The 24,133-nt window shown below is 44.9% G+C and overlaps 3 protein-coding genes across 3 annotated transcripts; 2 read left to right on the top strand and 1 right to left on the bottom strand.

Moving 5' to 3' along the window:
• CCR75_004257 (uncharacterized protein) lies at positions 1 to 642 on the top strand (the record flags this gene model as incomplete). Its single annotated transcript, XM_067962343.1, has 1 exon — positions 1 to 642. One exon carries the CDS (start codon positions 1 to 3, stop codon positions 640 to 642), a length of 642 nt encoding a protein of 213 aa, XP_067823142.1.
• Positions 643 to 941: 299 nt separating this feature from the next.
• CCR75_004256 (uncharacterized protein) lies at positions 942 to 6,608 on the top strand (the record flags this gene model as incomplete). The annotated part of the gene is made up of 1 exon (XM_067962342.1): positions 942 to 6,608. The coding sequence occupies one exon, from the start codon at positions 942 to 944 to the stop codon at positions 6,606 to 6,608; it is 5,667 nt and encodes a 1,888-aa protein (XP_067823141.1).
• Positions 6,609 to 14,251: 7,643 nt separating this feature from the next.
• Positions 14,252 to 16,856, bottom strand: CCR75_004255 (uncharacterized protein; the record flags this gene model as incomplete). The annotated part of the gene is made up of 7 exons (XM_067962341.1): positions 14,252 to 14,715; positions 14,784 to 15,740; positions 15,821 to 15,865; positions 15,949 to 16,212; positions 16,274 to 16,592; positions 16,667 to 16,739; positions 16,814 to 16,856. The coding sequence occupies 7 exons, from the start codon at positions 16,854 to 16,856 to the stop codon at positions 14,509 to 14,511; spliced, it is 1,908 nt and encodes a 635-aa protein (XP_067823144.1). The 3' UTR covers positions 14,252 to 14,508.
• Between the last annotated feature and the right edge of the window lie 7,277 nt (positions 16,857 to 24,133).

The following is a 24,133-nucleotide window of genomic DNA, read 5'->3' as shown; positions in this document are numbered from 1 at the left end:
ATGTTGCAAAAGCGTCTCCGTGACGGATCATTCCTGAACAAGTCGAACGTTGCACTCGAAAGCAATCAATACGAAGCTACTAGCAACACCAATACTTGCATCTACGGAGGAGGTGCAGTCGGCCATCAAAAATCGACCACTCCGACATCGCCGGCCATGTCGCCGCCCGCAACGCTGATGAAATTCGCCGATTTTTTTGTGGACCCTTCAAACGTACCACCATCGGAAGCCGCGACTGTGGCTGAAGAAATGGCCGCGGACTTCTTTAGTGAAGTTTCCATTATGTACGACATGCTTTCAGACATCACAGCACCCACTGCGGAAGGCCGTGCCGTGAACGAGCTCATGCGACGATTGCGTAATGTTCTACGCGCAATCGACAATCGACGTATAGACAGCGAAGGCAGCAACCTCTTGGCGCAATTTGCAAACGTGCGCAGCCTCTACAACGGACTCATACGCGTGTTTATTTTCCTATACCAGCGGTACTACCGCACATTTGTGGTGTTAGAAGTAAGCGAATTGCTCACTGCAAGCTGGCAACGCCTACTCGCATTTGTGGTCGAGTACCGCATCTTAGATGAAACGTTCGTCTGGAAAGTTTATGACTACGTTGCTCAGATCATTGGCTCTTTAAGATAAAATAATACGGGATGACTACATGTAACTAATGACTGTTTGGTACAGCAGTGCAGCTAAATATAATAAGTGCAGAATCACACCGCTTGATATATAAATTTTGGACGATCTCAGCCATCAAATCTGTTTCACAGGACTGACGATATCGTCAATTTATTGACTGACGTGTCTACCAGCGTTTTCTATGGTGTAGTTTACCTATTTAAAATTTCACATGGATGCAAAAGAGTGATTGTAATTTTCCTTGCAGCAACTTCGGCAGGCAGTGCGCATTCAACGACATAAAGGGTGTATATAGCGCGATGGCGACGATTTGTGGGACTTTCCGAAAGCTCACATGCGTGTGCGCCCCTTCAGCAGAGTCTCCAATTGCAGCGAAAGCCAGTCAGATACCATCCTCGTCTTCTGGTCGCGAAATAGCTCTTTTCTCAGCGCCCAAAGGCGCACCCTTGACGTTTGCGGGTCCCACTAGAAATGCGGGGCTTGAGGGATACACATCGCTGGACCAATTCACGCGCTTTGTAGAGAAGCTCTCGACGCTGCGAGTGGCAAAGCTGCGTGCTGGTGAGCATTTGGGCAGCATGTTTAGCTCTATGGACGCATTGCTGGGTGTGCAGCTAGTGGGATCCTCACGCCGCGACTTCCGCGCCTGCGTTAACTTTGTGCTTCCTGGCAGTGACGCTGAGGCGATGGACATTCATCCGGCGGCTTTGGTGGTAGCTATTAACGGCAAGTCTATGCGTGGAGTCAGTCTGCAGCGCGTACTGAGAACGATCAGACGTGCTTTGTGCCCGGAAGACATTAAAAGTCTGGAATTACCGATAGAGGTACCAGATATTGGCGAGTTCATTGAGATTGATTTGGTACAAAGAGAGCACGAAATGAACGTGGACCGCAACCCGTTTGAGCTTACGCAATTTCCGTCACCACAGGGTCATCATTTGCCAGGCGTTAAACAATTTCAAGACAATACAGAACATATTGCGAGGCAGGAACCTATACAGAGTGAAGAAAACAAATCACCGAAGCTTGGAAGGGAGAGGTCTAGGTCTTTTAAACACTTTTGGATGTCTGACAGGTCTAGTAAAGCATGCTACGAGTGCGAACGGCTGTTTACATTCTTTCGCCGAAGGCATCATTGCCGCTCGTGTGGGCAGATCTTTTGCGCGAACTGCTGTGCTAGATTACCTCAATCGTTTGGAGGCAACAAAGTCGACGAATCAATCGAAAGGATGCGAAAACAACTAGTGTGCCATATGTGCCATAAGCAATTACGAGAAGGGTTGCAGATGGAGCTCACAGGTGCAAATTTTGAGGAAGATATGCAGAAGCCAACCAATTTCCCACCTAAGCAGACGCTACTACTGATGCCTCAACACGTAGGTAAAGCAATGGAACACACAATGTCAGACGCGTCCAATCACAAGCAAGTGGACAAGTCAGAGCCGTTGGACAAGGACGAAGTTAGCGATGACATCCGAATGACTGAGCCACTCGAAAAGGCTCGACCACCGGTGTTGTTTAGTATGTTTCCGAAAGTCCAGATTGTTGCAAGCGCGCAGCATTTGGTGCATCAGCCTCATTTGCATGAATTGGCCAAGGAAAATAAGCAAAAAGCGAGCCTTGGCCCTGGTCACATGCCGAGAACATATAGTGAAACGCAGATTCTGCTGGGAGGAAAGGATGCACAGCATGCCAGCCGAAAATTAAAGCGTTTGAATAGCCAAGCAATGTTATGTAACCCGAGCAACCATCGTTGGAGTGAAGTTGAATTCAAGCGTCTTGTCGCAGAGTCAAATGCTCAAGCGCGACTTGCTGGAACATTTCCTACCTCGAGTGCGATGTCTATGCGTTCTAAAGCGCTGTCTGTGTCCTTTGTTTCACCACGATTCGGAAATGCTGTTTCGCGGGATCCATTCGGCAGTGACAAGCAAGAATTGAAAGATGCCGGAATTTTTGCTATGATAGGTCTATCTAAGAATGCTCACAACGAGTCAGACGATGCAGAGCGAGTCTTAAGAAGGGAAGCAGCCATAAAACAAATGACAGAAGATGCTCGAAAACGTATCGAAGAGCGAATATTTTATCTGCTAGACAGCTCTACGGCAGTATCGCAACTATTAATGGTTGAGCAGCATAGATGGATGCAAATCATTAGTTTGTTTGCTCATCGAGCTGCGCTAACAGTATCATGCGATCCCGACAATGGAGATTTGCTTGATATTATGCAGTATGTCCGCATTCAATGTTTAGATGGAGGCCGTGTGCAAGATAGTTTTTTTATTGATGGAGTTCTCGTTCATAAAAGTTTGGCGCGCAAAGGTATGAGAAGCGACATTTTGAATCCGCGTATTCTTCTGATCGCCTCGGCATTGGATTATCAACGCATGAAAGAAGCAATTTCATCGTTGGAAAGCGTTGCCTGTCAGGAATTGGAGTATATGCATATCGTAACGGAGAAGATATTAACACTTAATCCCGACATTGTCATGTTTGAAGGCCATGTCCATCGAGTTGCCGAAGAGCTTCTCTTCAAAGCGAGTGTTTCCGTTGTAAAGAATGTTCGATTGCTCGATTTGCAGCGTATTGCTCGGTGCACGGGCGCTTCTGTACTGACATCTTACGACCATATTGACAAAATGTCGGATGTTGGTATCATTGGTACCTGCAAGCGATTTTATGTAATGTTGAGCGACCAGGAGCCGAAGAGTGCAAGGAAGATTGCCCTTAAGGCTAATGTAGACGGCACCTACGTAGTGGAAGACGGTGGCTGCTATTCACACCAGCAGACAAAGCGCATTCAACGCCAAAATATTGTGTTTGAAGGAGGTATTACATCGAAGGGGTGCACTTTATGTTTGCGTGGTGGAAACTCTGACATTTTTGCGGAAGTAACAAATGTTTTGATTGCTATCATTCGAGCGGCTTACAACATGCGGCTTCAGCGGTCTTTATTAGCAGCGTACGGGTATATTGCTCCAAGTCAGAATTGCGAGCGCTCGGTCGCCGAGGAATGGTTTGCAAAATCATCAACTTCCTTGTACATTTCACTCAAATCGAACTCTCTATCGATGCGAGCCGCTCTTAAAGAGGCGCAAGCAATGTGCAAATGGTGCAAGGCAAATACACATTTCAACAACATCAGCTCGCTTCGTGTAGTTCATGGGGCAGAAGACGCAGAAGAAGGCAGTTTAACATCTGGGACCGTTGTTCAGTCGCGTTATACGAATTGGTGCACATGCGGGGCAAAGTCGTCAAAATCTCTCAGGGACCGTATTTTGTTTTCTACCTGCTGGAGCATTTTAGAAGGCAAAACTGCATCGAAAGCAGAGATGATGTGCATTGACTTTTATAGCTCGAATGACATGTCGGTTGGCAATTTTTTTGAAAGTTTCTGCTTTTCCAGCAGCAAAGTTGAATTTAAGCGCGCGTTCTTATCGTCAAAGTTGTCAATCTCCCATGATACTGGCCGTTTGATTGTGCGAGTAAAGGATCTAAGCGAATTTAAGGATACTAGTGACCAACTGCCTCCAGCTGAGTTTCTCCGAGGGTTTACCTACAAGTCTGTACTGCAACTTATACGATCCGATGAAGTACTGATGTGGTCACGCAACTTAAGTGGTGAGAATGTAACTGCTCTGCTGTCGTCAGAATATTCGGTGGTTCCGAGTGACTTGTGGAATTACTCGTTTGGCAAATTTCTTGAGGATATGTTTTACGGAAAGGCAATGGACATCGACTGCGTGCGGTTTCCTCATTTAGCCGGCGTGAGTGGATCAAGAGATGCGTCATTAGTCCACTATTTTTCTCGCCGTGGACGTGTTGTCAGTCTACATGTTGAGCCTTTGGAGCCTGTTCTTCATGTAGCTTTGCAGCCGGCACTGTGGCAAAATCACATTGATCTGCAAGGTCAGCTCGATGCCATACATGATCTTTGCGATTTGGTTCGTGAAGTGTACAGCGTTACAACTTCAAAAGTTGCAGAGTCCATGGCGGATTTGGTAACTCCACTTCATGCAAAGCAAAATTTAAAAATTTTGCGAAACGAAGTCCAACAATGGTACTCTTGCTTTGGTGCAAAGATTGAGACCAATCCACCGCAAGACGTGTTTGCATTCAACGCTCACTTCCGAGAAATTTATGAATACGCGGTTGGTTGGAGCTTGCGAATAACACGAACTGTGCAGGCCACCGTGAAGCCTACAATGGCAAGTTTTGTTAGCAGCCCTAAAAGCTCGCTTCCAAAGGCTTGGTATGACCAATTGGCTCAGCAAGCTGAATCTAGCGACCGCTACAGTGAGCCCCACATGTCCAGTATACTTGAAATGGCACCTGTCAACCTTAAATTCCAAGAGCCTGGAAACTTAGAGCACCTTGCGAGCTTTGCGCGCAGCCTGGCTGCTGCAAGAAGTGTCTCGCCAGTTGGAGAAATGTCCGAGGTTGCCAATGAAGTAGCCAATACTTTAAAACAAAAAGGATTGACAACTTCGCGTCAATCAGAGCCATGGGACACGGATGATAGCTACGATCGTTATGAAGAATCTAGCCATTCATTTCCAGCCGATTATAAGGTGGAAACTGCCCCGTTTTCGGCGGCCTCAATTTTTCAGCAATCAGCCTCTGTCATGGGCGTTTCGTGTCATGTTACCTCAACAATAGGAGCTCTTTCATCGAGGACCGTCTTGGAAAATTTTCGTCTAACGCAACAATCGAATAAAAATGATGGATTGGGATATCTCGCGCTACCGAAACGCCTTCTTGAATGGCACCCTAGTTTGCCGGTGGGTGTGGATAAAGCTACGGTTTTGGTTAACGCGAGTCAGCCCACTTCAGTGGTGGCATATTCTCTCTTCTCGAATGAATACAGTCAATGCATAAATGAAAATATGAGGAAAGAAGCTTGTCGCTACGCATTTGATTTGAAAACAAATGGGACTTTGCCATCTACAAGTCTCGGTCAATCTGATGAGAACAGGAACATGCTACGTATGTTGCGATCTAGTACGCGTAACAACGTCGATCACAGCTTCGTTGATGAAAATCAATTCCAGTCTGCTGTGCGATTTAGCTGCAAATCGTACTACGCCATGCAATTCCACGCGCTTCGAAAGCTCTATTACGGCGGTGACAGAAACTATGTGGAATCGCTTTGCAATTGCCAGCAATGGAATGCGGCCGGTGGAAAATCAGGAGCCGGGTTTTTAAAGACGCGTGATGAGCGTTTTATCGCTAAGGCCATTCCGGAGATTGAGTTGCAAATGTTTTTAAGTATGGCGAACGAGTATTTCTGCTACATGGCAAAAACTTTTGAGAATGATTTGTCTTCAATGCTTTCAAAAGTGCTTGGCATATACAAGGTTTCAATTTCTAATACCACTCAAAGTGGGGTAAGCGATCAGAATGTGCGGATGTGCGTTATAGTAATGGAGAATTTGATGTATGGGCGCGATGTAGACTTTTCATTTGACCTAAAGGGCAAGATGGAAGGACGCTATAAAGGGGACAATTGTAATAGTCATAGCGTTTTGTGGGATCGCAATTTTGTAGAGCTGGCGGGTGGCATCCCGTTGCCTTTGCAGGAGTCTGCGTTATCACTGCTTCTGTCTGCTATCATTAATGATACTACTTTCTTGGCGTCCGTTCAGGCGACTGACTACTCCATGCTGGTTGGCTATGACGTAAACAAACAGGAGCTCGTGGCTTGCATTATTGACTACATCCACAAATATGATTTTATGAAGATGATGGAGCACGCCGGCAAGCGTTTGATTCAAGAGGAAGGCGAGATCACTGTGCTGAATCCAAAGCATTATCGCAAACGCTTCTGCGTGGCTATGAATAAGTATTTCGTAACCATTCCATCACGATACACTAAAGTGACCACTGTCAAAAGGAACACGGCATGTAAGAATTCTACAGTCGGCAGCTTTGGTTCAGCTACGAAAGAAGAGGATAAAGATTGTGTCTGACAATCGAACTCTATGGATACAACAGCGTATTTTCGTTTTGGGGACTTTCAACCCTAATAGCCTTAACGAAGAAAAGTTATTCATTAACATTCGAATTAAAAGAGTACTAACCCATGGCCAATAATGGAGGCGTGGGACAAGCAAAATATGGCTGAAAATGAAATAGCCATGTAAATGGAGCATTAATGGGCAGATTTTTGTCTTCGACAACTATAACATGTTATTTCACTCAAGCTCATGGTACTGTTGTAGAAACCTTAGCTTTGTGCGACATGTCATATTACTCAAGCGCATGGTATCGCTGTGGAAATTTTGGTGTGAAGAAAAAAAAGTTTTGCGAATATTGCACAAGCGGATAATAAAATGTATAATTTGTGTAACGATGAAATCTTCACTTAAAGGTTGTAAATTAATATATTATTTGAAAGGTAGATAATATTTGGAGAATATCTTTACATAGTAATATCCGGAAAGCTTATCCATTGGTAAATATAGACCATTAAATCTACTTGCTCCGCGGTCCAGTCAGCGCTGGACGCGCGCGAAGAGAGAGAGACAGATAAGACTTTTATTACATGATTAGTATTAATATATAATTAAGTCAGTATAAAAAATAGATAGAAACAGAAGAACTTTATTATGTTAAATACAGTTTAGTGTTTGAAAGAGAGTTTTCCTCTACACGTACTAGTGTACGTGAAGTGACGTGACGCCCTCGCACTGAAGCAATGCGAAGTGGACTTGTACTGAAGCAGTAAAAGTCGGCAGCGCCCCTTACACCTGGTAGCACTTTATAGTCCGTCCAAGTACCACAGTTCCATCATTTTACATGGACTTATTAGATGATAATGGAAATACGCATCACGTTTCACGTGGTAGCTACTCCTTTATAAGTGACATAGAAAGGAGTGCGGTCGAACAAATGATTTCATCCGTAGGGAACGATACCATCCTGGCCATGCTATCCGGTTTGGACAGAGATGCCCTCCATGCAGCCATCGCCAAGTTCATACAACATAAACTTGAGAAGGCGAAGGAGATGGTAGCCTTGCTTAATCAGCAAGGCTCTCAACAGGTAGAACTGTTGAGGTTACAACAGGTGAAACTATTGAGGTTACAACAGGTAGAACTATTGAGGTTACAACAGGTAGAACTATTGAGGTTACAACAGGAACAGACCCCTGTCCGTGTGATCACGCGTATGCGTCATCCCGAAGCCTTAAAGATAGACAACTCTAAGTATGTGGAAGTCGAAGAAGACTTCCTCTTAAGATGGCTCGTCGAGTTGGACGATGCCATAAGGACTCGTCTCATCGTCGGCGAGCAAAATGCAAGTTGCATTTGCTTAGTCAAATTTGGCAGGTCGTGCCAAAACTTGGGCACTAAGCCTTACGTTGCGCCACCCATATGTCTTTGGGTCGCTAGAAGCTTTCAAAGCCCGGCTTAAACAGACATTTGAACCGCCTAGGCCTGAGTTCAAAGATCGATCGGAGCTTCTGAAACTCAAGCAAAGCAAGCGTAATGTTTCACGCTTATGCCCAGCATATACGACTCTTAGCGAGTTGCACAGACAACCCAGTCCATGAACACACGTTGATTACAGTGTTCATGCAAGGTCTTACGAATGGTCCCGTAAAGTCCCAAATGATCCGCTTGGAACTGGATACGCTTGAAAAAGCAATATTCTTTTCGGAACAGGAGGACTTAAGCTTGAGACAGGCTCAAGCTAGTTCGTCATCGTATTGTACTCCTAGGCGACACGAGCTTGATAGTCCAGAACCTAAGGACCTCTCTTATGTCGAAAGCGAGAAACCTCGCTTTTTGAACAATAAGCGAATGCAGAAATGCAATCGCTGTCAAAAGTTAGGACACTGCGCTCATGAGCGTAGTGCCCCACGCCCAGTACCGACAGGTACTGAACGTAGTTATGGACCAAATCTCAAAAAGGGCAACGGTCGCGGGTCCGACGTTGTTGCAATAGCGCAATAGCGAGGCGGGCCGCCAGAAAAAAATGGTCGGGGTCAGTAGGAGCACAACGCTCCACTGATCCATTAACCTCAAGAGAATTTGCAAATATATTGACGAAAGTTGCTCCAGCCACACAGTCATTATGTGTCTCTGCAGCTGGCGATGAAGTATCCCTCATCCGAACGGCAACAGGGCTAATATCAGCAAGCCTATCGGCTAATTCTCCCTCACCAAGCCCTGAACCACGCAGTGGTATAGTTCATGGAACGCGTGGGAGGGTGAGACCATTGACATAGAACGGAGTATAGCCTGTAGAGACATGAACAGCGTTATTTAACGCAAACTCCACCACTGGGAGCAAGCTCCAGCGCTTTGATGTCTGAGCACACACACCGCATAAAACGTCTTCAATGACTCGATTGACACGTTCAGTTTGACCATCGATCTGCGGATAGTCCGCACAGGACATATCCAATCTGGTGCCAAGCACTCGGAAAATTGATTTCAAGAATTTACCCGTGTAAAGGGGGTCCCAATCAATGCCAATTACCACTGGCAAACCGTGTTGTCAAAACACGCGGTCAATAAACAGTCTTGCTGTACCTTCACCATCAATGGAATCCGGCACGGCCGCCAAGTGAGCTATTTTACTCAATCGGTCAACAAAGACCACTATGCCGGAGTTACCGGCTAAATCTTTCGGTAGACCGAAAACAAAATTCATACTAATGGACTCCCAGCAACCAATGGGGACGAGAGGCTCGCCAGTGGCAGCAGCATGCGCCGAGGTTTAACCCGTTGGCAAGTTTCGCATGTGCTCACATATGTGCTGACCCATTTATAAATTTTGAGTTACCAACAAATCTTGCTGACAGAGCCGTAGGTCTTTCTCTACCGAGATGACCACCAAAGATAGTATCGTGTGCCTCATAGAGGATTCGGTACTTCAAATCCTCATCATGAGGAACAACGACACGCGGAGGGTCCGCGGTGTCTGTGCAATAAAGCAACAGGTCGCTATCAAAAGAAAATCGATGTAACCTTGCACGCAAACGTGCCGGCAATCTAATACCTGAATCAGAGTTCTTTAGAGCTAGATCTCGTAGCTGAGCTACACACTGTTCATCCTTGGCGTAAGCCGAACGGATTAATTCAGGAATAGGCGACACGATAGTCGTTGAATGAGAGAGCTCATAATCCGGCCTGCGTGATAACGCATCGGCCAAAGCATTCTGCTTGCCGGGCTTATACTTCACTTTAAAGTAATATTCCGCGAAAAAGGATAGCCATCGGGCCATTCTCTGTGAGAGATGGTGCAACTTAGTATCCGTGCGTAATGACGCTGTTTATAACAGAAATGGCTTAGAGCCGAGCAGATGAACTCTGAATTTGACGAGAGCATACTTCGTAGCAAGTAATTCTTTGTCATGAACTGGGTAGTTCTTTTCCGCAGCTTTAAGCTGTCTAGACTCGAACGCATTGACACGTTCATGCCCATCAACATCTATTTGTAACAGAGCACTGCCAATGGCAAAATCTGATGCGTCACAGACGACACTGAAAGGCCAATTTGGGTTTGGCAGTGCCAGAATCGGGGCATGGATAAGACAATTCTTAACTGCTCGAAAAGCATTACGTTCGGTGCTAGTCCAGCACTATTCTGTACCCTTCTTAACGTGATAAGATAATGGCCTAGCCATATCAGCGTAACTTTCGCTATATTTGTGTAAATATTGGTGAGACCCAACCACTTACGCAAATCCTTTTGGTTTTTAGGCACCGGCCAACCCACTATGGCTTTTACCTTAGCGGGATCCGCTCTAAGGCCTCGCTTCCCAATGAAGCATCCCAAAAAAGGAATTTCGTCTGCGCCAAAAATGCATTTAGATGCATTGGCATGCAATTTATTTGTGCGCATACACTCGAGCACTGCTCGCAAATAGACAATGGTTTTTCATATCCGACCAACCCTGCTCCGCACGACTATGGATAATAATGTCATCGAAATAAGTCCGTGCATAACCTCGGTGAGGGCGAAAAGTTGCGTCACTGGACGATTAAATGTAGCCGGGGCGTTGGAAAGCCCTTGTGACATAACCAACCACTCCCATAACATACCGCTTGAGGTGCAATCCGCTGTAAGCGGGATATCATTAGCTCGCATGAGCAGTTGGTAGTAACTGTCGACTAAGTCAAGTGCACAGTACATTGCACATCCCACCATATTGTTCTGAAGAACATCCTTTCTGGGAAAGAGGGTTTGTGCTAATATAGTGGCAGCATTAAGCTTATTTTATAAGCATGTACAATGCGCCATTTACCATTTAGCTTTTTGACACAAAATGTCGGTGTCGAATGAGGAGATTTGCCCTCTCGTACAATTCCAGCCTCGTGCTTAGCACGGAAGAAATCATCAATGACGTCACACTGCTCCCTTGGTAAGGGCCATTGTCTTGTGACACAGTATTTGGTTTTCGGAACCAAGTAAATTTCATGACAAACACCTCTACCCGGAGGTAAAACAGATGGTGAATTATTACATACCACATCTTGGAATTCCTTAATCAAGGAATAAAACGGATCCGTAGGATATTTAAGGATAAATGACCCATTTCGCGCACTAAGTGCAGCTTTTGTGTCATCCAGACAGCTTCGTCTAGAAGTGACGATGAGTTTGACTCAATTTTTGGTCGAATGACCACCATCTCAGATAAGTTGCCAGCCTTTAAGGCCCGGCCGCACTCATCAATGTTATTTCGTCTAGCTCCAAAAGAGCATGTAACGAAGGGATTGTCGCAAGGCAAACTTCCCTTCAATGTTACCGGTCACACCATTTACAAGCGTGTGTAATTGCTCACTCGTATCACTTTGTGAGGGTATAAACGCTTCGTGTCCATCCTGTCTTGAAGCGGAGACAATACGCCTCTTAAAGGCCGGGACATTAACGTTCCCGGATATTCCAGCCTATATTACTTAAACTTCCTTATCCAGCGAACGTTTACGTGTCGCTTCACCTGCATTAGGAGAGTTTGACCCAAAATGCCCTGGCGAACCGCCAATAGTGTCACTATTGACACTTAGTTCGGTGCCACCTCGGCCGACCACACTCGGTGGACTTAGGCGTGCCACTCTACGCATCTCAAGGATGTTGCACCCTTGAGGTCCTGGCGAACCGCCAACAATGTCACTACTGACACTCAGTATGATGCCACCTCGGCCGACTATACTCGGTGGACTTAAACGTGCCACTCCACGAATCTCAAGGATATTGCACCCTTGATGATTCGCCCTTAGGCCAACAATGCTTTAAGCATTCAGTGAATCGTTATTACAAAGAGTGTCACTCGACGGAGTACGTGCCGTTCCACTTCTTTCTGCCGAGCCGGGCTCAGAATTAATGCTTTTAACATTGGAGATCTGGTATGAGGTGGGTTAGTGCTTTTTCGAGCTTTCCGCAGGCTGTGATCACCGGGGTGACTATTCCCAAGATTTTGCCCAATTTGCTCCTAATTCGCTTGATTTTTCCATCGAAAATCCAAACGTTGCTTCATCAAAGTTGACATCACGGGTTCATCCGCATTCCGATCCGAAAAAATAGCGTTGCAGCGAATCAATTTCGCCCGCTTGCGTGTGAAAAAAATCATGGGCGTCTTAACTCAGACATTCCAATGTCTAAAACACTGACAGACTCATTCAATAATCTGCGCCAATAGCGCTATTGTTGCCTAGCAAAGGTGGGTTCATGACTCTGCAAAACTTTGCTAGGAACATTGCGCGTGGCGCCTAAGGTCTTAGACCTCCAATCGTTCAATGGCTCATGGTATTCTAGCCAGGCCATACCAAGGATGGCATCATATCTCGAATCAAAATGAAAGACGAGATAGCGTTCCATACTGTCAAAGTCCAGAAACTTTGCACCTAAGTTCAATGGAACTTTGAGAACAGTGACACGAGTTCCAGTCGCTAAGCGAACAGTGATTGTATCACCTTCAGGTGCTTTAAGCGCCTCAACGTATTTTTGACTTCATTCAAGGGAAAAGCGTCGAGCATGATTGCAAGACGCTCCTGAGTCAATTAAAATTGACCACGGTTTATCGAAGCCCTTTGCAGTCACTTGAGCGACTAGCCAACCAGGCTTGTACTCTCGGCCCGTGCCATTAAGCACCAGCTAATTGGGGCTAGGTTCTATTTATTCTGACCTCCTAGAGGTTTAGCAGAGCCTAGGTATTCCCCAGTAGGGCGCTCCGCACCTACTGGGTATCGATTTTTTTCCGCACCGTACCAGATCTCTGGTTTTACACGAATTTCGTGGGGGCCAGGCCGGACAGAAATGATTCGTGCTTCCGCACATATATCATCTACGGATGGTCTTATGCTGTTCCACAGCTTGAAGAGCCTCTTCTCCTTCCTCAACGAGGCTTAGGTCCATGAGTTCCGCTTAATATGACGAAACCCATGTGCTCAAAGAGCTTGTTCGGTAAACAGGTGTGCTAAAGCAAGCAGACTTAAAGTCGAACTCATTGCGTAGCGCTATGGCAACTGCCTCTTTGAAAGTAGCAGGATGAGATAGGAATAATTCCGTCCGGGCAACGCCCTCATTGAGACCCCCCCATAAAAATTGTAACGAAAATTGCTTCTTTCACCGGGTTTTGATGCATAGATGCAATGAGAGTTCTAAACTCATGGACAAAGTCCCCTAGGGTTCGTTTACCCTGCCTAGTCGCTAGGAGCCGTGCTCGCATGCGAAAAGCCTGATCAGGCGGTGCAAACATGCTAGTCATCTGCTGCTTCAGCGAATCCCATGAGGGAAAAGCGTCGTTTATGAAGGTTCTGCACGATAGTGCCCACTTTATGGCTCTTCCTCCAAGTTTGGAAATGGCCATAGCCACCTTTTGCCGTTCTGTTAAGAACAAGGCGTTATCAATGGACAATTCCATCTGCTTAATATAAAAAGGGAGATTTTCTCCCACTGTTCCCTCAAATATCTTCACATTTACAGTTATTGGGCGAGCCCTCGGCTCTGAGTCAGGTTCAGAGATGTACCGGGTTGGCATAGATGCCGCTAAGTGGTCCTGTACCTGACCGATCAGGAAGTCTTCGCATGCAGGCTAGGTGATAAATTCCACGTGTTCAAGCCCAAATAAAGTTTTGAGCTTGTCATAAGCGGCGCGTTGCGCTTCTGACAGTTCTGGAATCTTTTTCATTTTCGGGAGGATTTAGTCTTGTAAAGACTCAAGCGTAGATTGACTACGAATGCTACCAGGTGTAGCGGAGCTACCTCGCTCCTAAAGTCAGAGGAAAACTTTTATACTCAGGAAGTCACTCGGTTTTATTGAACTAATGGGTTTAACAATGCAGGGAGTCGTATAAGCAATTAAAGCTTAAGGAATACTAGTTCAAGGGATTCAGGGGTTCGTCGAACCAAGTCACAATTAGTGCCCAAGAGGATATACCTTAGAAAGGCTTCTATCTCTTACAGATCAATCCGCAAGCCTTAGGAAGGCACTTAACGCTTTATGATCTAAAGGGAAACTGCTCTTTATTTAATTATTTAATCTAAATCCTCACCCTGAATAATTTAAAATAGATTTAGGCCGCCAGATTTATATCGGGCGGCGACCGTATTTGTTACCCATGATAAATGGGATTTAAGTAATCAACTAATTTAGAAGAGGATAAAAGGGTTTATTACCACGTGCCCCATTACAGAAATAAACCACTTCTGACGAATTGTAGGAGACATCACCGACAAAAGACGATGGATTGCTGCAGTAGGTGTCAAGAACGGTGTCAATTTTTCAATTATCTCGAAAGGCAAATTATTCTGTAAATCCCAAACTCATTGAAACGTGATGATCAGCTGTAGTAGCTAAAGTAAATTCGCAGCTTCGAATCCTTGAAACATGACTCGAGCCTGTAGGCCTCAAAAGTGCTACGTGCCAATGGAGCCAAGCTGGTGCAAAAACGCTTCTGGATTCAGTAGCTCCGTACAGCCATACCAGATTTGTCGCGGAGGCTGTTGCCCCTTAGCATACGCCATCAAGTTATGGTATTCGTTGTAATTCCCACCACCAATCATGAAAACAATGACCTCACGAAAAGGTGACCGCTGTCGGGGTACGTCACCGTTGGCCTTAATCTGCCAGAAGAAACGTTAAACATACTTTTGTGAGTCAAATTATCAACTCTTACACACGAAATGAATACCTTCGGATCCAAATATAAGAAGCTTTCATCCTCAGTGTTTGGCTTCATTTCGCAGATAGCATCCGTGACACGCGTAACGTGCAACTTCTTGTTCTCAGGTAAAAAGTTCTTAAAGCTTGCCGCAGCTTGAGCCAAGAAACCTTGTGCAAGACCCTTAAACTTGTTCATATTGACACCGCTATCAGGCGCAGCGCCACTCTCGGTCTGTAAAGTAGCGCCAACACTAGTTCGTCGCTGAAAAGCCGAGTGCTTTCGAAGAAATTTCCATGCCTGCATGTGAGCCTCTGGTTGCTCCAAAGTTGCTGCGCATTGCTGGTAAGCGGTCTCAAATTCGGCGATTTCTGCTTCACTGGCTCCGCTCGATAGGAAATAAATCATCAGCAAGCGCATTTTATCAGACAAAGTACCCATTTCAGTATTTGATAGTAGCTGTAATACTTCAGCCTTATCAACGTGCAATCCATCGATAAGCTTCTGCTCCACCATAGAATACGATGGAATCTGGCGCTTCGTCACACATTCAAACGCTGCATGAAATATATTTGTGTGTACTTCGAGCATCATTTTTTTCTCCACAAGAGCGGGAAGAGTGTCCACAGCCGCAACAAGATCTTTTGTTCCATTCATCAGGGCATCGTTACCCCCAGTCTGTGCTCGAATCTGTTCCTCTTTCCTCGAAACTTGTTTCATTTCTTCTTCGTTCGCATCAATAGCGTCAGGAAATAAGCTTCCAGCATGCATTTTAAAAAAATTATCAGTCGTCACGTCAAGGTCATACGTGCGCTCCACGGTCCGGCCATCCATTCCATCCTCGTTTCCATCTGCTGCTTTCACTCTCACTTTCACACGATTCATTTCGATCGATAGAACATCATCAACAAGCGCTTGATACGTCGAGGGATGGTACAAACTTGCTGCAATATCTTCCGTGCGGTCCATAATGATTAACAACGGCCGCTAGATTACAGATACCCATCGATAATGTTGAAACTACAATTAGTAACAATTTACAGCGACAACACGCTTCCATCTAATACCTGAAAGCTAAACAAGCTCTCATTAAATACACCACTTCTTGAATTCTGCGGACAATAGCAATTTAATCAATAAAGGATAGTAGAAATTTTATCGATCAAGGACTTGTAAATAATGCAACTGAATGTACCAAATGCTCTCGTATCGTACTGCTGAGTCGCTCTGCTACCATTCTTGATGGTCCATCGGTACTTGGAGATCGAATTACGGGTACACTTCCCATAGTAACAAGCATGGACAATAATCCCGTGGCAATGGCATTCATTGACTGCTCTATCTGTACGTCGGCCACATTTGGATCATTGTACGCTTGGTAGCTCGCAGGGAGATTTAAAGAAAAAAGACTTGGTTCCAACGACACAAAATTCGTAAACTGGTCGTAAACCTTAGAAATCTACACCAGACGATTCGTAAGTACGCTACACTCCTAAGCACAAACATTTTAAAAGGCATACCATACTGGTACAACCCGCGTTCACCGACGCGTGAGCTAAAAAGTCAAGCATTTCACGATTTAACGGATAAGCGAAGTTAAGATGAACTGAGCTATAAAGCTCCTTGGAACAATCCGACACAATGCGCTCCAAGTTCTTCTCAGTGGGCTCGACAAAGTAAATGGCTGGGACATCTGGAATTGCATCACGCTCTGTATCTAGCAGCATATGTAGCGTCACTCCCTTTTTGCGTAGTTCGTGCAGCTTTAAAATGGGGGAGATGATATCGCGGCAAAACCGATCGTAAATAAGGACTTTCCATTGATCGCCCCAGCATTCGCTGTACAACATGACAATTATAAAGTTGACATACGCATTAATTGAGCGCCCCATTCGTCTTAAACGTTATCGTACACAGAGCTCGGAGAAGCCTCCGTGAAGCTATTGGCGCTCTCGGAATTAAAGTCCAGCATGCGCAGCAAATTCTCTAAAGAGAATCGCAAGGACAACAGATACATGAATTGCAAGAGAAAAGAAGATGGCATTGCGAACACGACTTACCGCGCTGCTTCTCTTGAAGTGACAGTGTCGTCGGCTGGATCATCGTTTATTTGGTAACTTTTTAAAAACTTTCAAACCGAAAAGAAATTGTTTGCATTATAGACTCGATTACAGACTTAAACCTCACTAATTCATAAACCTATGTAACGACATGAATATTATGTCCTTGAAGAGGAATACAATCATTGTTTTCTTAAGCAGAAAATAGTCGAGAAATATATAATTATTATCACATAATAATTTTTACCTAATACTTCCCCTACTACGGTAACAGGGTGTGCCGTTACATTAGTATTATTTGCCACAAAAGTAATAATTAAAATATTATGTACTGAAAGGAATTAAACAAAGAGTACATATAATTATCTTTCATAATTGTTTGACTCAAAAGTTCCAATATTACCAAATTTGTTACTTTTGACGCAATAAAACATTAGTTCTATTGATTGGTTAATTTAAGTTTATGTCAACCCCTCCAATCGTCACAAGACACGATTGTGCGGTGCACAAGGAGGCGCCATTCATAGTTTGTTATTATTATAATTGAGTCAGTAGTAGATAGAATATCGTTACGTAGGAGCTTGATATTTTTATACCATTTTACTTTTACTCTATTCGAAAGCCTTAGTCGAAACCCTTACATGGACATGTTGGATGAAGAAGGAGTGAGCTTTCCAGCCCCTCAAGAAGGCTATCACGCAACGCGTGAAAGGTTTACTCATTTGAGTGACCTTGAATGGAAGCGACCGAACGAATGAGTTCGCTCGTAGGCGGACCAGCCTTTGGCGCCATGCTGTATACTCTAGGAAGAGATGAACAGCATGCGGCCATAGCCGAGTTTATACAGCACGAACTCGACGGGGCCCGTAAGAAAGAAGCCTTGTTTCACCAGCAAAGATCTCAACTTGCGGAGGTGTTAAGAGAACAGGGTGCTCATCAATTGGAACTGTTAAGACAGCAGCATGTACATGCTGCTAAAGGGCCGACGCGTAAAAGCTTAAAGATCGAAATCTTTAAGTTCAATACAGTCGAAGGCGACCCTTTTTAAGATGGCTCGTCGAACTAGATGACGCCATAGAAGCTCGCCGTAACAGTGCTGATAGAACGAAAGTGAAAATTGGCATGTCCAACCTAGCCTGACGTGCCAAATCTTGGCCTTGGGGCTCAAGCTTCACGACCCATTGTTTTTTTGGGTCGGATGAGGTCTTTAAGACCCGGCTTAGGCAAACAATTGAGCCGACACGTGCCGAATTGAGGGCTCCGCCGAGCTCCTCAATTTGAAGCAGGGCAAGCGTGACCTTCACACTTATGCCCAGCATTCACGATATCTGGTCAGTTGTATCGTGATTCATCCAATTAATGAACAAATACAGGCTACTGTGTCTATTAAGTCTTGCAGACGGACCTGTTAAGACTCACCTGTTCCGACTAGAGCTAGAGTCGCTAGACCAATCGATCTTTATCGCGAAACAGGAGGATATTAGCCTGAAACAGGCTTCCGTCCACTCGGGCGCATATCGTCCACCGAGGCGACAAGATAACGGAGGTCCTGAACCCATGGATCTCTCGTATATAGAGAGCGAGAAACATTGCTCTTCAAGTTACAAACTATTGCAAAATGCAACCGTTGTAAAATAACGGCTGCCCCACGCCCAATGCCTAGAAGCACTGAGCGAAACGATTGACCTCCTGCTAGGAACTGCGGAGGACGCGGATCCGACGCTGTTGCGAAATTCTAACGGCGAGGATCGTCAGAAAAAATTGCAGGCCTTTTGATGAAAGTTACTCCTCACACACAAACATTGTGTGCTATTGCCTCAAATAATGAGGTTAACCTCATCACCCTGAAAAATAGAGGCAAATAAATTGTTACTAAAGTCTCTAGTCGATTATGGGGCGTCGAACAATTTTATTCGACGCCAATCGCTAGAGGATCGCAGACACAAGTTAGTTGAGCAAGATTTCCCTCTAACGAGGATGACAGTGCGCTTAGCAACAGTCGCATCTCTAACTGTAAAGAAACGTGTAGTTGGTTTCCAATGCACATTAAAGGGTAAATTGTACGATGATTATTTAAGGAGAAATCATACGATGGTGATTTCATCGTACTAGATTTAGTTGACAAATTTGATCTCATCCTTGGATTACCATGGCTCAGAAAGTACGAGCCATGTATAAATTGGCAGCATCAAGCCGTGACGATGCCTGTCTCCTGTTCATCAGATGGCCAACTGATGAAATTTTGTGTGTCCGCAAGCGTGTGGATGTCCTACGAGTGAGTACGATGGCGGTTGGTCATTTGCACGACTGCACAAGACCTCAATGTGAGTACCCATTACTGTAAAGTTAAATCCCGACGGCGTCTTCAAGCACAGGCAGCGTCGATGCTCGACCACTTGAATAAGTCGAGTGGTACGAATCAATGATGGTTGCTTGGAAAGCAACATCCAAGAAAATTTGAAACGCTTGTCTAAAAGAGGCAGTACGAATGTCCTAGATCGACTGGAGAGTCGATCTTAGAAGATCTCACTGTGGTAGCGCGACGACTGCTAGAGGCAGTTGGGGAGGATACTCCCTAGATAAAATCTGTGGGATAAGTCCCCAGTAACCTGTGGTCAATGGTTTCCAGGTACCTTTGAGGATAAGTTCCAAAGAGGAAACAAAGACAATACATGTCTTAGTAAACAATGGATCAGGTGTAACCGCTTATACACTTGATCTAATAGCGCCTTTGAAATTAACTTCGGAGAGAACTCAATCGCCAACACTTGAACCGAAACGGTTCTTGCGTGATGTGCGTAGTGGCAAAGTCAAGCAGATCTGCGTACACCCAAGAAACAGTATTGCGATTGCAGCGAAAATACACTTCTTGAGAACAGACACACCTTCAGTAACGCATAAATGAAAGAAGTTCCCGGATGAGAAGACGCCATTCAACGTCGACTTCCCAATCATGGCACTCAATGAACAAACACATAATACAACGATCGAAAAGAAATTCAACGATCCCTGTCGAATCACTACCACGCCAATAGCACAACCATAAAGGCACACGACACGAAATGGACCTGTTCACGTACGAAATCTGTAGAATGAAGCAATGCCCATTAACGAGAACAAGTATTGGACATCGACAAATTTGTTGCCGATCGCTTAGCAGCGGGCATATGACGGAATCAACTTCCCCTCATAGCTCTCCGACCTTCTGTGTGCGTAAAGCAACATAAGCATGGCGTATCGTACATGCATTCAAAATATGAACCGCTGCAACGGTACCGGCTCAAAGCCGATACCACGAAAAGACATAAACATCGACGGATATGTCAAAGTTACTATCTTCTCGTCAATGGATCTGATAAATTAATTCTATCAGATCCTCATACGTGAACAGGCTATCCCGTTTCCAGTAGTAAGCACTACAAGGGGTATGCTATGGAAGTGGCTAGTCATGCCACAGGGATCGGTGCGAGATTTCGCACCGAGTCATTGTGATTATGTCTTCGTTTATAGCGGAGCCATGAATGGAAAGTCGGACGTTGAAAGACATCGTACTTATGCGTAAACACAAGGTGTATGCAAATCTCAAGAAGTGTATATTCGCTGCAAGCGCAATACCATTTCTTGGGTGCATCGTGATTAAAAACGGTGTACGCTCGGATCCGGAAAGCTCAAGGCGATCACCGATTGGCTTATGCCAGTCGATGTAAAGGGACTCGAAAGTATCTCGGCTCACGGCGTATACTCACGCAATTACGCCGAAATGACAGTACATCTTTTTTTCTGTTGTTAAAAAATGCAAAGTGGTCATGGAACGCTAATTGTCAGCGTTCCTTTAAGAATACAAGCAAAGTTTGATGCAATCGCTAATCCTGGCGATTGCAGACGAAGACCGACCATTTCATGTGGTCCGTAACTCCGGCGATATTGAAAATGTCTGCGCGTCAATGCAATATGACACAGATGGCGTAGAGCGCGTCGTCTATTTCAATCGCGTCATATTCAACCAGCTGAACGTAACTATTCAGTGCATGACAAGGAACTCCTTTCCATGAAATACGCGCTGGCTAAGGTTGGGATCTATCTCCTGGGAGATAGACTGCTCATAGTTCCCACGGACCATGCGTCTATACGCACGGCCGTAAACAGTTGCACCTCTCGAAAAAGAATGGCGAGATGGTTGTTTTTCTTCGCGGAGTCTAACTTTACCGTGAAGTGCAAACCAGAACGACTTAACGTCGTCGCTGATGCCCTTTCGCGCCAGTCCGATTTCGAGCGGCTGCGCAAATGAACAGTCCACTGTTGCAACAATAAGTGTTCCGTCGTCAACATTACTCGATGACGTTAGAAGAGCTTATCAAGACGATAAGGCTTTTAAAGGGTTGATGAGTTAATTATAAATCCACGATACACAACACGCAATGGGTTTCTGCATAACGCAGCCATTACTGGCGACACACCTCGTGTCTTCATCCCCACCCATAGTAATTTGCATTAACGCATCATGTATGAGTCCCACAATGACCCAATTAGTGGTCATCGTGGACGTGAGACGACTTATCTCACGATAAGTCACGACTTCTACTGACCACGCCAGTATGAGTTCGTCCACAAGTACATACGAACTTACGAAATTTTTCAACGGGTGAAGCCCAGTGCATCATCCCGTGCTCTGTTACAACCTCTGCCTGTTCCGGCGGAGTGTCGGCAGCTCAGATCGATACCCTAAATTCACGGCGGAATTCTGGCAAACTATGATCAAATCACTTATAACACAGTTGAAAATGTCAAGTTCTGATCATTCTGAAACAGATGGTCAGACGGAGCGTGCAAGCCGTATCCTCGAAGAAATACTTTGCGGATCTAGAGAATCAGTTGTCCGTTTCGCACAAGCTTTCATCCTGATGCGGAGGATCGACAGAAAAAAACTCTGACAAAAATGGAAGACCTATTGTTTACGGTAAACCTACCAAAACATGTAGTGAAAATGTAGACAGCAGTAAATTACTGTTCAGGTATATCGGCCCGTTTCGTGTACTACATCGCCAAGGCAATGCGTTCACGATCGAGCTGCCTCGTAGGACGCGTATGCATCCTGCCGCCACCAGCTCGTTTTGAAAAGACTGATGTGTATTTTCGTTCGCACAGTTGATCAGTCGCAACCTGCGCACAATCTCTAAACTGGTCACGAGATATATTGTTAATGGTCATCGCGAATTCGCGGCGACGGGATCGCTCGTGATCAATGTCGTCCCTTAAATAGTGAATGGTGTGATCCAAATAACGATGTTAATTCGGGTTCGTCCAACGAGGCAAAGCCGATTTTTCTCCCCCTCCACATCTATTGTCGGATTCGAGTTGTGTGAAACGTTTTCTTGTTTAACGCCTCTCCAACCACGGCGAGGTAAAAGAAGTTATCTCGTTCGTTTGTGAGGATATCCACCCTCGCATGAGAGTCGGGATTAACCTCGTTCCCTACTCATTATAGACTTTCCGGGTCTCGTGCGACAGTATGACGAGACCCGTCATCCTCGACGAGGATCCTTAAAAGAACGAGCACATCCCGCGCTCATAAAAGGATTGGAAATACTCAATCCTTCGCGCATCTCACAAGAGATGAGCGGCCTCGAATGAGGGTCTTCAAGAGAGTATGCCTCTTTTTGGGCATGACCTGCGCCCTTCTAACGGCATGGACATAATTCCTCCCTTGAGAGGCAAGGTAACCTGCCTCCTTAAACAAATGGTGCAACTTATAGCGTGCACTGACTACGGTCCGTTTTTCGAACCATTCATTATTTTGTCAAGCCAGGCCTCGCGGCCCATGCTTTGCACATTCTGACAAATGCTGTCCATACTTGGAACAAAGGTTTACATCGTTTACCCGCTTACAGGTGTACCCAAAAAGGCATCGATGAAGAGTTCCATTTATCCTTACCAGGCTTGTGAAGCCTGGATGAGTTGAATAACGGAATATGGTGTCGATCGTCAGTCATGCCAAACCAACGAGCTTCTTAAACCCTTAGAGGGCAACCAAGGCTTTATTCCGGGAGCGAGCCGCAACGTATTGCGATTCCTCTCCTGTTAACAGTAACACAGATCTCGAAGCGATCCTTAGAATCACTCATTTGCTAATTATGCAAAAAAGCACCAGCAGGAGCATTCTTTCCTGCACGATCACTTTGTTCCTGGTGACGCATACTAATGTCACCACGGTGATCGTAGCCCATGAAGTCATCATCAGATGAATCGCCACCAAAGAGATCAGACGAGTCGAACAACCTCGTCATCAACTCCTTAGTTGTCACGTTAGAGCCCATAATTTTAACGGAGTCGGGCGATGACAGTGACGTGGACCAGTCACCTAAAATTGGTGTAGCAGGTGACTTGTCACCGTCACATGCGATGAAATCAACAGATGACATATTCCAGTCACCTCCAATGGGAAAGGAGGTGTAAAATATTCCCCACAGTAGACGCATTAGCGTTCACTAAAATATTTGCATCACCACCAGCTGCACTGATCCTGCAGCTGCCTGCTTTGCGGTCTCACGGGCTACGTGCGCAGACTTATTTGTCGCCATACTGACTTCTGAACAAAATCAATAATGCAGTCAAATTAGAATTTTTATAAAATCCAATAATTAAAAATCACAGGGAAAGGCATAATGGTAGTTTCTGTCATCCCACATCAGTCACTATAGTGTTGGTTAGGGGGAAATTATGAAACGGGGTCCCGTTATATAAGCACTATTTCCTTAAAGAGTATTAATTAATATTATGTTCTATGACAGGAAATTAGCAAGGAAGTTTATATTCATCGTTATTAATTATTTGACTTAATAAATGCAATATTAACAAATTTAATAATATCGCAGTAAATAATTTGTTCTATTAATTGTTGATCTAAGTTTAAATCAACCCCGCCAATCCTCACAAGACACGATTGTGCGGCGCGCAACTAGGCGCCATGCTCAGTTTGTTATTGATATAACTAAGTCAGTAGTAGATAGAAGATCGTTACGTAGGAGCTTAATATATTAATACAGTAATAATTATTCTCTAACATAAAGCCTTAGTCTAGACCCTTAAAGCTAAGTCCTCGTAGCTTGATAGAAACCTTCCTCTGTACCCTTGTGTACGTGAAGTTTCGAGGCACCTCACCTACACTGTAATCAGTGTAAAGGTAAATAGTACTTGCCAGTACTAGTGAAAGCGCCCCGTTACAATTAACGTGTACAATAAATTTGTAGCAACAACACAACATTTCTGTTGATTCATTGATTAAAGTTTAATTGACGATCAAACACCGATACCGAGAATGGA

The sequence above is a fragment of the Bremia lactucae genome, linkage group LG1 (genome assembly GCF_004359215.1).
Source record: "Bremia lactucae strain SF5 linkage group LG1, whole genome shotgun sequence".
NCBI classification, from domain to species: Eukaryota; Oomycota; class Peronosporomycetes; order Peronosporales; family Peronosporaceae; genus Bremia; species Bremia lactucae.
The sequence above is the reverse complement of the archived record's forward strand: the minus strand, read 5'-3'. Positions and strand labels throughout refer to the sequence as shown.